General features: G+C 38.8%; 1 protein-coding gene across 1 annotated transcript in view; it reads left to right on the forward strand.

The window, feature by feature from the left end:
* Positions 1–14,356, forward strand: part of EVC2 (EvC ciliary complex subunit 2) — a 76,418-nt gene that overhangs the window by 6,984 nt on the left and 55,078 nt on the right. Inside the window, 5 exon segments of the mRNA XM_050896372.1 lie at positions 3,249–3,409; positions 3,947–4,012; positions 8,684–8,870; positions 10,961–11,070; positions 12,179–12,241. Coding sequence (XP_050752329.1) covers positions 3,249–3,409; positions 3,947–4,012; positions 8,684–8,870; positions 10,961–11,070; positions 12,179–12,241 — 587 coding nt within the window.

Here is a 14,356-nt window from a genome sequence, read left to right on the forward strand (position 1 = left end):
TGAAGACTATGCAGCTCTGATAATGGCTTTTCTGAAAACAGCCAGAAAAATGGCAGAGATTGAAGCTGTGAGAAGAAAAGAGAGTGGAAGGAACAAGGAGACCGCAGAGTTGGTGTCAGAATTGGGACGCATCTCTGAAGGGGCACTGACAATGGTGTGCTCGCACTTCTGAGCAGCAGGGTATCCAAAAGAAAGCTTGATGCTTGCTAGTGAAAGGCCTCAGGAGTCAAGTGTTAGTATTTTCCAACCTCAGATGAATCTGTTTGTTAAAAAAAAAAACAATTTCAGAATGGAAATCTAGAATAGACGTGAAAACCACAGAGTGTGTTATGCCTGTACCGTCCTTTCTCAGGTATTCAGTCCCCAGCTTTTCAAGCAATCATCAGCCATCTACAATCTATCTAGGACCTTATCTGAAAAGAGACAGCAGGTGAATTGATAAATACAATTATGTTGTCTTGATGTTAAGTGTATGCAGCAAGTTATGTGGAAAAGCAGTTATGTTCTTGTAAGTCAGCTGGACTGAGCTGTATAATGTTCTAGTGACAGTTAAATATATGTGGATCAGGAAAAAGTTATTTGATTTAACTGACAGTTGATACTACAAAAAAAATGAGATAGAAAAGTGCTGCTTTACTGGCAAGGGAAACCAGGGTATTATAAAACAGCCTATATTGTTAAAAATTAATAGGAAGTATGAGAAAAAATCTGGAAGAAGGCAGTGGGACATGTTGCTGTATGGACATGTGTCACACTGATTTAATCTATTCAAGCAAAACTTTCCACTGAGTGCTGGGAAGGTACAAGTGAATTTGCAGAAGTATCCTTGTAATCATCTTCAATGTTGAGGCTGCTTAACATAATGTAAAGAACCTGCAAAATCCCCAACCTCCAATTAGCGATGATGGAGCAGCCAAGTAACATGCCTGGAGACTTCTGCTGGGAGCTGGGCACATTATCTCAGGATTGTAAGTGATGACAAAGCACAACTTGAAAACAGACTCATCTGTGTATTTAGTAATCCAGAGATTTATTTAGAGTCAAAGAACATGATCAGTTAATTAAATTGGTTACTGTGGACTTGATACTCTCCAGAGACCAGTATCAGGATTTGCTGTCACGTGAAAAGTGCAGTTAGGTGCGCTGATGGAGATGTCATGCTGCATAGAGCCAAGAACAAAAGATATTTTATGAGGCAATTATCCCCTTCTTCTTGGCTGACCTCCCTCATCCAACATACAGAAGGAAATGATATGCTAAATGAGAAGCACTTTCAAGGCAGTAGTTGCTCAACCCAGCCGGTACATTTTGCCGTTTTGACTTCTGACTCTTACGAAGCCCTACAAAGAAGCTCAATGTCTTCAATGAGGGTTTCTGTTTACTATAAAGGAAAGTGCATCTCCTGTAGTCTGGCAAGAAAACAAAAAGGAGAATTGATGCTCCACCTCCATAGGAATGGGGTGGCAATTGCATGAATATATGACAGACACAGCAAATATAAAATGAATCTTCTTCAATGTTTGGATATATCTCTACAAAACTGCGAAGAGCCTTGATTCAGTAGTCAGAACATAGGTTTGGAGCTGTTGGAGGTGGGATATAGTATGATACTTGGATCTGCTGGGGAGTGCCGTGGCCAGGTGGGCTCCGACTGGTAGCTAGCAGGTCTGTACTGCACTTACAGTTCAGCACTGGTGTCATCCTGAGTGATTTGGGCTGTTGCTTAGTCTTGAAACAGAAATATGCCATGCATGACTACCCTGAAAAAATTCCAACCCCAAAGATATGCAGGCATTTGGTATTGTAATTATACATATTACTGTTCTCACCAAGTTTACCTTGTTATTTTTACAGTCCCTAAATTAGTCTGAGTCTGTTGCATTGCTTAACAGTGGTTTAAGTATTTAAGTAAAACTTAGAGAAGTGAATTAAAACTGATTGTTAAACATAAACAACTAGCTTTTCCTGGCCCATATATCCACAATTTTGTCCAATATAAACCACTTCCTCCCAAATAAAAAGCATGCTATTCCAGTATGGGAAGACAGTAAAGCTCCCCAAGGTGCACATGTCCATGTGGGCTGTGTAAGCAGCAGGACTGCATCTCATTCATTATGTTAACAGAAATCTTGTCAGTGACTCACGTGCATCAATGCTTCAAGGGCCTTTACAGGACCTCCTTTTAAGGGTCCAATTCTGAATGCTCTGTGCATGTCTTTTCTATTTACAGCTAACAGTATTTCTCTATGTTGTTCTTCCAACAAAGCAGTGTCTTTTAAAAAAAATGCTGCTTCTCATATTAATGAGATTTTAGTATCTTCAGCTTTTCATATTTCATTAACGTATAATAGGTTTTTTAAAAATGAAAACTTTATAGAAAAATGTCACTTGCCAAAAGTCTTTGCTTTTCGATGAGAGTTTTTGTTCATATGTATATATTGCTAATGATTAAAATATGGGATTTAAAAATAAGTAATAAATGAGAACTATTATGCAAAGAATGAAAAAAAAAATCGTCTTCAAACATAGACAGCCAACTGTCATTTTGAAATTTTCATGACATTTTTCTCTTCATTCAGCAGCTTTATCTTTTGACAATTTAGTATATTAAATTATTGATTTTTAGTATAAGTTCCTTTTATTAGTCATAGGTGCTTTTACTTTAGTAGATGAAAATGATACGATTTCAAAACTGTTCTTGTAATTTTGTGTGATATTATGGACTAATCTTTCATAAAAATATAGGAGTATGAGCTAGCATTTATATTGCTAATTACTAAATTGAGAAGCATTTGATTTGATGGCACTCCAATTCAGCTGAAATGTAACTGAGACCCTTACTCAACTGAGAAGTATTTTTGTTCTGAATCTGTATTGACATGGTTAATGGTTAATTGGCAGACTGTATCTTTGAAGCAGAACACCCTTAGCACTGACGCCACTCACGTTGTAGAGTGCTTCAATTATTTATGCTTTCCTGAAAATTTCTTTGTGTTGAAAATATTAACAGTTGATTTAAGACTGAAACCTTTTAATTGTGGGGCAAATCCCATCTCTGTTTCCTGTCTGGCCTCATGTCTCTGTTATCTGTATTGATTTTAAGTGCTTTGAGGGAGATCTTGCTGGTCGCTGTGTACACACAGAGCACCAGGTACCACGAGCCCCATCCCTAGCTGGAATTTGCACCAAGTGGCTGCCACACAGGAGCCAGCTTTAGCTCTAATGCAGAGTGATAACTTGGTTTTCAGCAATGCCCTTACCTCTGGTCTTTCAAGCAAGTGAAGCCCCTCACCGGCTCTTGGCTTCTGCAGCCTCAGATGATCAGTGGAGCCATTCGCTGTTTGCTTTGATACCCTCATGGACAAAGAAGATTTTGTTCAAACGAGAGTCTTCTGTTAACCACCAACTGGTCAGTAAAAGATGGTTTGCCATTTTTAATATTGGTAAGGATTGTAGCAATTATATCAAGTGAACGTTGCTGGGAATTTACTACCCGATTAGTACGTTTCTAATTCTGTCTCAGGTGATTATGTTCACTTGAGATGGCTTCAGCAACACCAACTAGTTGTGAGACTTCCAAAGAATTATTGTGACAGATACGGCTGTGTGATTGCTGTGTAAATTCTGATAGACGCTTAGTAGTGAAATGGATCTGTATAATCTGATGAACATTGTGCATAGTGTATTTTGTTAGGGAATTGTGATAGCCAAAAGTTGAATATATCAATTAAGATACTAGTAATTACTTGTGGGAATAAGTAGTTCATAAAAATTTGGACTAGAAAAAAAGATTAACTATTGGGATAACAAATCTCTTAAATTTGAAGGTGATTAATACCTCTAATTGTTTTTTCTCATTTCATTATTTACATAATTTAACTTGTGCTGCAGTTTGTGAATTATGATATTTTCATACGCTATGTAGACTTTTCCCCTTCCTTCATAGGCTGAAGATGTGTCTAATATGTCAGTGTCTTCTGGATTTGGAATAACCCTTCAGAAATGTGGTGTGGTAAGTTTTCTTACATTTGTCTTGTTAATTTGGTAGAAAGTTTGTACCTAAATGTCCTTTAAAAAGTGGGAACAGAATTGTGCCCATGCTGAGTATTTGGGAGAACGTCCATTTTGATGTTAAGATGGTCGCACTCTTTGTAAGAGAGACAGTTTTGCAATGTTGATTCAAAACTGAAGGAAGTCAATGAAGTCTTCTCTCAGACTTCAGGGGATTTTGGACTGTGGTCAAAGTAAATACCTTGGTGTGAATTTGTAAAACTATAAATGGGCAAAGCCCAGTGAACTCTAGAAATCAGCCACAAGGCAGGGTAGAGATAGAGACAAACTTCTTTAGAGGATGAGATAAGCCTTCTGAGATACTTTTCTGGCTCAACCATGGGTGCCCTACCTGTGTCAAGTATGGACTCCTTTTGAAGGATGGGGCACTGAGCCCCATGATGCCCATTGTGTCTTTGGGCATCCTATCACACAACCATAGAAGAGCCAATGCGTCATAGTCTGCATATTCAGTGGGACTCAGCTGCAGCACAGTATTTAATGAAAAAAAGGTTTCATTTGACTCGTGTAAAATGCTTATGAGGAGCAAAGACCTCCCTACTATAAGGAAATTTTAAACCTTCCATTTTATTTTTACTTTATGTGACATAAGTTGATAGATTTACCTAGACTGTTATTTTTCCTTTCTTTTTTTCCCGTTTTTTTTTTTTTTAACGCTGGATGAAGCAAGTCTCAATTTTTATAATTAGAGACAGTTCATCTTACCTGTCCTTTGGAGAGAGAAAGTGCACTGAACTTTAACATAAATCTGAATTCAGCCACTGAAATGCTGCGTATGAGTGTAGAGGATTCAGTAACCAGTACAGAAGAGATGACATTATAACTTGCACCAGATCATCTGCGTAGAGAAGAATGAATATGCATCACATCTCATGGCACTAATTACCTATAATGTTGTTATTGAAATGGCGGCATGTCATAATTAATGAGGCTGAATAGTGAGCATTTCAGACATAAGAAGCAGTAACACAGAATCTTCTGCTTTTCCGGCTGTAGATTCCCAATTTTTATATCAGAGCCTCTCAGAAAGAGAATTTGAGACAGTTACATGTTGTTTTTTTCTGTTATTCATAGCACAGCCTCACACAGGCTCATTAAAAATTGTGAAATCCTGCTGTACAAGATCAAAGTTAATCTGTTGTAGATGCTAGGATTATCAGAAAATAATTTTGCAGTGCTGTTAGTTGTAAATTACTGAAAACTATGCTATTGTATGTGATCATCTTCCACCTTCAAATGCAGTGCACATTTTATTTTCCTTTGTTTACCTTGTCATCTACTTCAATCCTAATTCATCTGAACAGATGCTTTCCTGCTAAGAGACAGACTGGCCATATGGTGGTCCTTAGCTGTTTTAAATGGAAAAAAGTGAATTTTGCACGTTTTCCTTCTCCTACCATGAGTGGCTCCTCAGAGCATGGAGATGACATATGTTTGCTTCTTGGAGTCAGGATTTTTCCAACATCTTATCACAGAAATATCCTTATTGAAACTGGGGTGTTTAAATTTTACCTATACTTCCAGCACCCAGTCCTTTCCTTCTTTCCAGAAATGTACTCCTTTAAGAGCTTCATTCCATAGTATGGCATGAACTTTTTCTGTAATAGTACTTTATAATGACAATAATCTTTAGCAGCGCTGAAGTAAGTCTTTAAATTTGACTGTTTGGCTTTTAACACATTTACCTGTCTTGTTTCTCAATCTCCAAAGCATTCTTGCATTGCAGATCATCTATGATTCTATGATCCTTCATTTTTTTTCCTCCTTTCCTGTTTGTAGTTGTTCTAACTTATTCCCAAAGGTCCTCCGTTCCTTTCACTTCCATGGCAATTCCTTCCTCCTCTCTTTTCTCCTAGCATGTCCTTGCTTTTGCTGTGGTTCTTTCACTCCACTCCCCAGATACCTGAATTGACATCGCTGGCAGGGTGTGATGACACACATGGTGTGCTTCAGCAGCAGAGAAAAAATGGAGTACGCACTTATGCATCATCAGTGGCTGCCATTGGGTTCGGTTCCTGTAGATGCTTGGCAGCGTAATCATCTGCTCCAAAAGCAAGAAAAAACACCTTCAGGCAAATTAAAGGAGCCACTTAAAGGAGATATCCGGCGGCCACTGATCCCAGTGGCAGCAGTGTAAGGAGGAGGTCCTTTCTAGGAGAGGTCAAACCCAAGAGCTTCCCTACTGCTTGATTCTCATCTGCTGCTTTCTCCAGTGCTATCAGAAAAAAAAAATCCAAATTCTTTCAACCCTTTTGCAATTTAGCTTAAAACTGACTGCCAGTCAAAAATAAAGAATGCAAAATGTGTTAATCAGAAATGCAACATATGTGGCCTTTTGGCCACCTGAGGAAGACTGTGGTAGGAGATAGGCAGAACAGTTGGGATAGCTCTGAAGGGTTGCTTTGTTTAGTCACTGAATTAAGAATTTTATTAAATGAAACAAAATTAAGAGAAAGTGCAAAATTGGTTGGAGAAAGAGAATGAACAGTTTGTGGGAGTGTGCATTAAACCTCCTGCCTAGGGGAGGGAGAGGACTAATGCTGCCATGTTCCCCCACCTGCCTGTGAATATACACATGCTACTTTCTCTGCCTATTTTATTGTAGGAATTTATCTAAATTACTGTTTACATCCCTTCTCCCCAAATGTAAAGGAATATATTTGTGCCTGATTAGAAGCACAGGAAGAGACCCTGAAATCCTCATTTTTTGCCTTCATCTCACAGAAGAGCAAGGGAAAGGTATGGGAAAATGAAGGGAGGAAAAAATTTTTCTATTTCCCTCTGTTTCCCCAGCTCCCTCTTTTGCTGGTGCATACATGTTTGTCTGCACAAGCCCATCCACACTTACTGTGGAGCATAATACAGTATTAACAACTCATGCAGTTTGAACCTTGAATCTTTCAAGGTGTGTTTTCTTGTTTTGGTGATTGGGTCAGGGTCTCTGCTTTGTGGCTTTGGATTTTCTTTATGTGGCTTTGAGGCTTTTTTTCCTGTTTCATTTTGTTTGTGCTTTTTAAAGCAAGTTTCTAGCCCTTATGACTGCACAGGAAAGGTTGAAAGGTGTGTTGAGTGCATCATGCCAGTTCAGAAACCAGGAGAGAGAAAATCTGCCCAAAATAAATCACATTTTTAATATTTGGTGATTTTAAGTCTCATAAATGTTGGGGTATAATTCATGATATACAAACATATGAAATTGGTAATGCTTTCCTCACAAATATGATTCAGCCTATGTTTATACGTACTGACAATTATATGCAGAATCTAGCACGATAAATAGTTGGGTTTTTTCCTCCATAAGATTTTTTTAATACAATTGAGGCTGAACTTGCTGTAATGAGTTCGGAAAATTTAGTGTAGTATACCAAGGAGAGTTATATAAACAGGTTTATTCAAATGTACTTTAATTATTGTCACTTAAATAGAAAAATGCAAACTAAGCAATAATAATTTCAATAAACTGTTTCTTCTCCTTGATTCATAAGATATTCTAAAACTGTAATCTCTTTCTATACTGGATTAGTATGAAATGCATAGATCAGTGGTGCACAATGAAATCATAACTACATATGTTGAACCCTGTGGCTGCCATGAACTCTGGTGTGATTTCTGAAGTCTATCACAATTCATATTTTTAGAACTCATTTCTGTGCGGGCTGCTTTATTATATATATTTGCTGGTGTCCAGATACAGAGTAGACATTTCCTAAAAAAGAGGAGGAAAAAAGAGAAAGGCTTGGCCTGAATCATACTTTGGTCAGTTAAATAAGTGTTAATTTGGTGTCATTATTAGAAGCCTGATATACCATCATGGCTATACTATAAGCCAGCATATTATAGACCTGATAAAATTTTAGACAGTTCTGGTTTAATATGAGTTATAGGGGAAGGCAATTTGGAAGGTGAGAGGTCAGTAAGCAACTCTGTGCTCAAAGTAATTTCATTTAGAGGGTATAATGACTCAATAAGAGTTAACAGCCTAATGGAGTAAGTAAATAAAATCACGTGAGTCCGTGTTGCTAGAGATTGGTGATTAGCTTAGGAACTTCACCACTAACTGGAAGCAGAGCCGTGAACTCCAAGTCCACTGGTGGCTCCATCAGCCCTCCCATGGGAAGGGCGAATCAAGGCAGCCAGCACCCTTCGGAGAGTGTGGTTGCTGTGAAAAAAGGGAAATAGACACCAAAACTGCATGGAGAGAATGAATTTGCAGTGAGAGCAGCTTGCAAAAGAAACATCCTCGTGGTACAGAGATTCAAAGTTAAGAATTTTCCAGACTCTGGTTATAAAGTTATGATCCAGTTCTCTGTTGTATGAGGTATCACAGGGATATTCAGATTCTTGTTTTCACTGCTGGCTCTGCATGAGCTGGGTGTCCAACTTCTGGCTTTCTGTCCCTTTGTCTCCAAGCAACAGCTTGACATACCAAAAATCTCCTTGGGAGTTTGAGATCAAACTGAGTGTAGTGCCGTTTGCAGGTCACTCAGAATGCCCTCAGAAAGTAAGTTTACACATATAATGAACTTTTATTAGTAATCAAGAGTATGAATTTTGCTGTTGAGATGCACATACAGCCATTTTGCACCATTAATACTAAGATTTCTGTTTTCAGGTGGATGTTGAACATGACCCTCAAACTGCATACATTACACTTCTGATTAATAACACCAATACGCTGCTCTCAACAAACATTACAGATCTTATCCTCCTGGACAATATCACTGGTCTGCATGTTCAAAAAAATAGTGGTAATAAGACCACAGATGGCATACAGATTTACAGGAAAAGGTTCTTGCAAGGTAACAAAATCTGCAGGGAAGTACCCCTGATTACACATCTGGAAGAGCATCTGTTCAAATCACGATATTTATTTATTTATTTATTTTTGGTGGTGTGAATTCTCCGATTATCAGTTAATACAGGTGAAAAACTCTGGGAAAGGTTTCGTGCTGCAGTTTACGATTCTATTAACTCACATTTTGACTCCCACCTTTGCACTGCTTCTGATCTCCCAGGCACAGAAGTGAGCCCCTGTACTCTGTAAAAGTCGCTGCCATCAAAATGAAAGAGAGTCTTTCATGATAGTATTTGTTCATTTTGGATATTTTTAAAAGCTGCTGCACAAGCCACTTTAATCATATCTGATGAGTCTGCCTTATTTAGCCAAGTGTGGCAGATTGGCTTGCTGAGGTATTGAGGTGCATTGGAATTGCCAAAGGCCATGCAAGCAGGCAAGATGATTCATCAGAAATAAGGCAGCTCTTCTCAGTATCCATTCTCCCCAAACTGAGCAAATTATAAAATCAAACCAAGTAATAGAGAGATAAACCTGTTCCACTCTAGGGAGTCAGTCTGTTCCTTTGGTAGCAGTTGAATCATTGAACATTCATAAAACTTTACCTTTCTTGATTTCTTCATCTCCTTTTTCCTAAGCGCAAGCACATAGCACCTTGCTTTTGAGAGTCATGATATTTCTCCTGGAGCTTCAGAAGTGTTCAGTGATTTCTGTTTATGGTTGAAGTATCTAGGGTTATGATAGTGTTTTACTGGTAAAAGATTTCCAAATAGGAAAGGGAAGTAAGTAGACCTGGGGTTGCTGTCTGCTTGCAAATGGATAGCCAGACTCCATTTCTAATAACAGCAGTGTGAGTAGTGGTACTGATTACAGGACTGGTTTTTTTGAAAATGTCAAGGAATTGCTGGCTCTCAGCAGAGGTTCCTAAGAAATAATGATCCCTGAGAAAGAATAGAAAAATGGCTTGCAGAGCTGATCTAGTAAACCAAGTTGGAGCAGTTAGTTAATTTATTTATAATTACTGAACCTGGAACTGAAGCTAGCTTTTCCAGCCCACATACGTTGCACGAATCAGCATGAAGGATACTGAAGTGAAAGAAGATCCAGCAGAGCAGATTTCTGCATAGTTTAAGGTTTGGTCATTACTGTGTCAGTCCTGGACTCAGCCCCATACTTTGCCACTACGGCTGGACAGAAAGGCTATGCCTACGCTGGCCTGTGTACTGTCATGCTGCATGTTAGCCATGATAATTTTTCAGTGCTCCAGTGCACTGTGAATCAAACTTCAGCTGAAATCTCAGTCAGATTTCTCTTTGGTTTCAACAGGAGGAGAACCAACCAGTTAGTGGTTATAATGTAGGCTGTCCATTTTATAAAAAAAATTGTTTTTAAATATCTCATGTTGAGTTTTATTATCGGTCAAAACATGATGCTTTTCAGTAGCTTGAGGCATCATTTAATGCCATTTCCAGATCCCAGGCCAAATTTGCTTGAATTCTTGGAGGCAGCAGATGCAAAGGATGTTGCTGGGCTCACATGGCCAGGAGCTATCTACTCTGGATGTGGGGCATCTGCTGTGTCAGAAGGGGAAAGCTCCAGTGCTGTCCCAAGCCTTCCCCAGGGATCTTTGAGAAATTTTCCTGGGACAGAGCAAATCTGTCCGTATCCCTCCTCTCTGGAGTATGCTGGCGGGCTCTGGCTGCCTGCTCTGCTGAATTCCCTTGAAGTCAGTGTTGTGAGCTTACTGCAGCTTGGTTCCTAGGAGAACACTTTTGCTGGTGAGGAAGCACAGTCTAAAAGGGAACCTAAAAAACTCCTCAGATGTTTTATTCATATTGAACTTGCTTTTCAAATTTTGCAAACATCTGTAACTGCAGCTGAGCTCAGCTGGGTGCTCGGCTCTTCAGAGATTCACACCCAGTCTTCTAGTGTAAAAAAAGATGTGCAACTGTACTGGGTTGTTTCCAAGTCAGTGTAGCTACTGTTCTGTTTAAGAAAATGCAGACACAATTACTTAGAGGCCACTATTGCACTGGCAGATGTACCTCACCTGCTTAATCTACACAATTGGGTTTTTTTCCTCTGTTTGAACAGGTGGAGAACACTTTGCGATCAACTACTCTGCACTTCCTGATGCAAAAGAAATGTGGGATGGCAGGGTCTTGACACTGCCTGTGAAGCTAACTTTCAGGAGTTCATCACAGGTATTTCCTTTACAATTTTATTTTGCTCTTCACAATTTTTGTAAAAAAGTCTCCAAGGTGTTTCTTGTCTGCCTAAGCAGTGAGGCCTGCATGTAATGAAGTTCTTAGGCTCTCTGATTGTTTACCATGAATTTGTAAATACATGAGTTACTCTTCATAGCTTAGGAAGTCCTAGACCTCCTTAAATAGGTGAAGTATGTTGGTGTGTTGTCCTGTAGCTTTTCTCTCTACTTTTTGTGTTTCTCTCCAGTTTATCTCTGTATCCTGGAAATAATGGTGTTCCACATACCTATGTGCGTATTCCTGTAGTCTGTGAGAGATTGAAAGTTTTGGCATATTTTTATCAGAAAATAATTTCTTTTAACCAAAAAACAAGTTGCAGCAAAGGAAAACCTCCTTGCTCATCAGGAAGACACTTTTTTAGTATGAGAGTTGTGAAGCTGTGAAAGAGATTTTTCAGAGAAGCTGCCGAATCTCCATCCTTGCTGATTTTTGAGAACTCAGTTGCACCAGGCTCTGAGACAACTGATCTAATGCTGGAGTTAGCCCGGCTTTGAGTAGGAGGCAGGACAAGTGGTTTCTTCCAAAGTAAAATTTTCTGATTCTTAAATATGGCGTGATATTTTTTCTGTGGTTTTCATAATTGCATGTAACTGGAATGTGCAGATGTATTTTCACTTCAACTGCTGTATCTCCTTTGTTTTAGAGGAAAAAATGTTCAATGTGCATGAGGATGGTACTAGCGTGGTAGAGGGCAAGACTTCAAAAAACAGGGAATTGTAAGAGTAGAGACATGCACTGACTGTGGCTCCTGTTCTGTGCATTTTCAGTCAACCCAGATTTTAAAGGCACAGAAAAATGTAATTCTGTGAGCATCAGAGTATGCCTCTGTGTGATTAGGAGTGTATCCTACAGAGCAGCTGCTTCCATGTCTGTTAGTGTTACCCCTAAGTACACTGCATTTTCCTATCAGATTTATTTCAGCTTTAAACTTATTGAGAAGTATAGCTTATCTTCCAAGGAGAGGCTTTTCTAGAGACTCTGGGCTGTTTGCCAGTAGATTCTGCTCATTTTTTTAATACATGTAATGTTTTTATATCTCTCTCAGAATAAAACACATCTCGTATCATTGACAGCATCGTTCACCATAACTGAAGAAGAAAAGACCAAGGTAAATTCTATGATTTGGTATTATGTTGACTCTCCTCCTTAAACTTATGGATAATCTAAACTAAATCCTAGGAGCTATGGATGTATTTATGTACTTATATCTCATCACTCAGCTATTGGCTATTAATCGTACACAAGTTCTACCTTCTCTGATTTTAAGAGGAAGAAAATAGGAGTCAAGATAGGGGGTCTTTGTTGTCTTAAAGGAGCAGTATTTAGTATGGAAAATCTACAGACTTCCATTATATTCCTAGCCATGCTTTTTCATTTGAAGAATTGTCCAGGCATAGAGAACTGTGACGAGGAGTATGCTCACCTGCTCCTGTGCCTAGCCACCATGAGAAACCTTTTTGCCTTTCCAAAAGGGTGGAGTTATCCTCCACCTAGTGAGAAAAGGTTTCTGTATCATGCTGATACACAAATCATAAAATAGCTGTGTGGGGAGCCTGAGAAATAAAACTGCAGTAAGAGAGGCATAGTTTATGTTTGCCTTTTGTTTTTTTTAACTAGTCATCCTTCCAATATGACTTTCTGTTCTTGGCTTCTGAATTAACATGGTTTCTAAGAGGCCAAATAAACCTTCAAAATTACATTGATTGCAGCAATCCCCACTGCATCCATCAGTTTCATTGCTAGAGTACTCTCTTCACCAAACTTGTTTTTCTCCCCCAGCCCCTCATTACCTTGACAGGCTGCCGTGTTGCAAGGGGTCTGTTTTTAAGGAGCTGTGGCTTGGTTGGCAAGAACACTGTGATTATTTGTGTTCAGGCAGAAGAAAATAGTTTGTTTCACCCCAGAATGTTTTTGCCATGGTTGTATCATTTGAAATCTAAAGTTCATGTGGATGGGGCTTGCCTGAAGAGGTCCTGAGGACTAGACTGCTCGTTCCTTCCATGGGGCTGTCTCATGAGTTCTTCTCCACCTTTAAAATCAGTAGTCTGTTTGGAGATTGGGCACAGGGGCCTCTTGTTCCAGTATTCTCTTTTGCTGGGGATCTCTTGCCCTCTTAGCTTCTATTAGCATAATAGATAAAAGTCCAGATTTGGCTTTCTTGTAATTGAAGATCAAGTGCCCGTTCTGTTAAAATGAAAGCCAGAATGAAACACGATATAAAGTAAAACTATACATGAGCTAGAGAACTCATTGTTCCTGGATAAAGATCTAGTAAGATTTAAAAGGACTGGACATTTGTATAGCTAAGAATTATGCTTGGAATTACCATAAATGTGTTTTTTGGAAACTCTTATTCTTAAAGGTGTAAGCCATGCAGTAGCTGACTGGGTTAGAAAAATAGCTTCATGAATGGTTTTCTGTAGAGTACAGTGTGAACTGATCTGCAGCAATTGGTGATGTCTAAGCTAAGACTGTAAGCTACATTGGTCTCAGCTCACCATGAAAATTCCTGCAATCTATTACTATACTTAAAACCTTTATAGTGTGGTTTTTTCCCAGGTTGAACTTGATAGTTAGACCTCAACAAGTTCTTGGGGACTACTCCACAGTTAGGTAAAATTGGCACAGCTACATTTGAACTTACTAAATGAACAGATTTTGTAATTAAAATGTGTGGTAAAGGTGTGTGGAGAATACTGTTAATTTTTGAAAAATAAAGCTTAGAAATTATGGAACACATCATGTTTCACATGCATAATATTTGCCTTTGGGCTGTGGCCAAGCATAAGGTGTTTCAGAATGAAATCAGTTTGTGCAAGGAAATTATGATCAGCTGAAAAAGGTGCGATGTATTGTATTTCATCTATATCTTCAGCTGTCATAAATGCTCCCAATCTCAGATTTTATTTATTAAAAATCATTATTTAAACCTGTTCATGGGTGTGGTAAAGCCAACACACATGTGTGACTAAGTGGATGCTAAATGTTGACTTTGGGGACAGAAAAGAGAAGAATTAATTATGTAGTCCTGGCAGTGCCATGCTGGGTTGGTCCTGTCAGCTTTCACATAAGGTTTGCTTGCACACTTGGCTACTGTGCTATTCTTTAAAGTTTTACAAACCCTGTGGATTTTCTCTTCTGCGGTGCTGGAAAAAGTGCTTGGTTGCCTGTGACAGGGTAATTCTGTGGGTTATGAAAAAATATTGAGTGTTGCTCATCTGAG

Source organism: Gymnogyps californianus, chromosome 4 (assembly GCF_018139145.2).
Source record: "Gymnogyps californianus isolate 813 chromosome 4, ASM1813914v2, whole genome shotgun sequence".
Classification (NCBI taxonomy): Eukaryota; Metazoa; Chordata; class Aves; order Accipitriformes; family Cathartidae; genus Gymnogyps; species Gymnogyps californianus.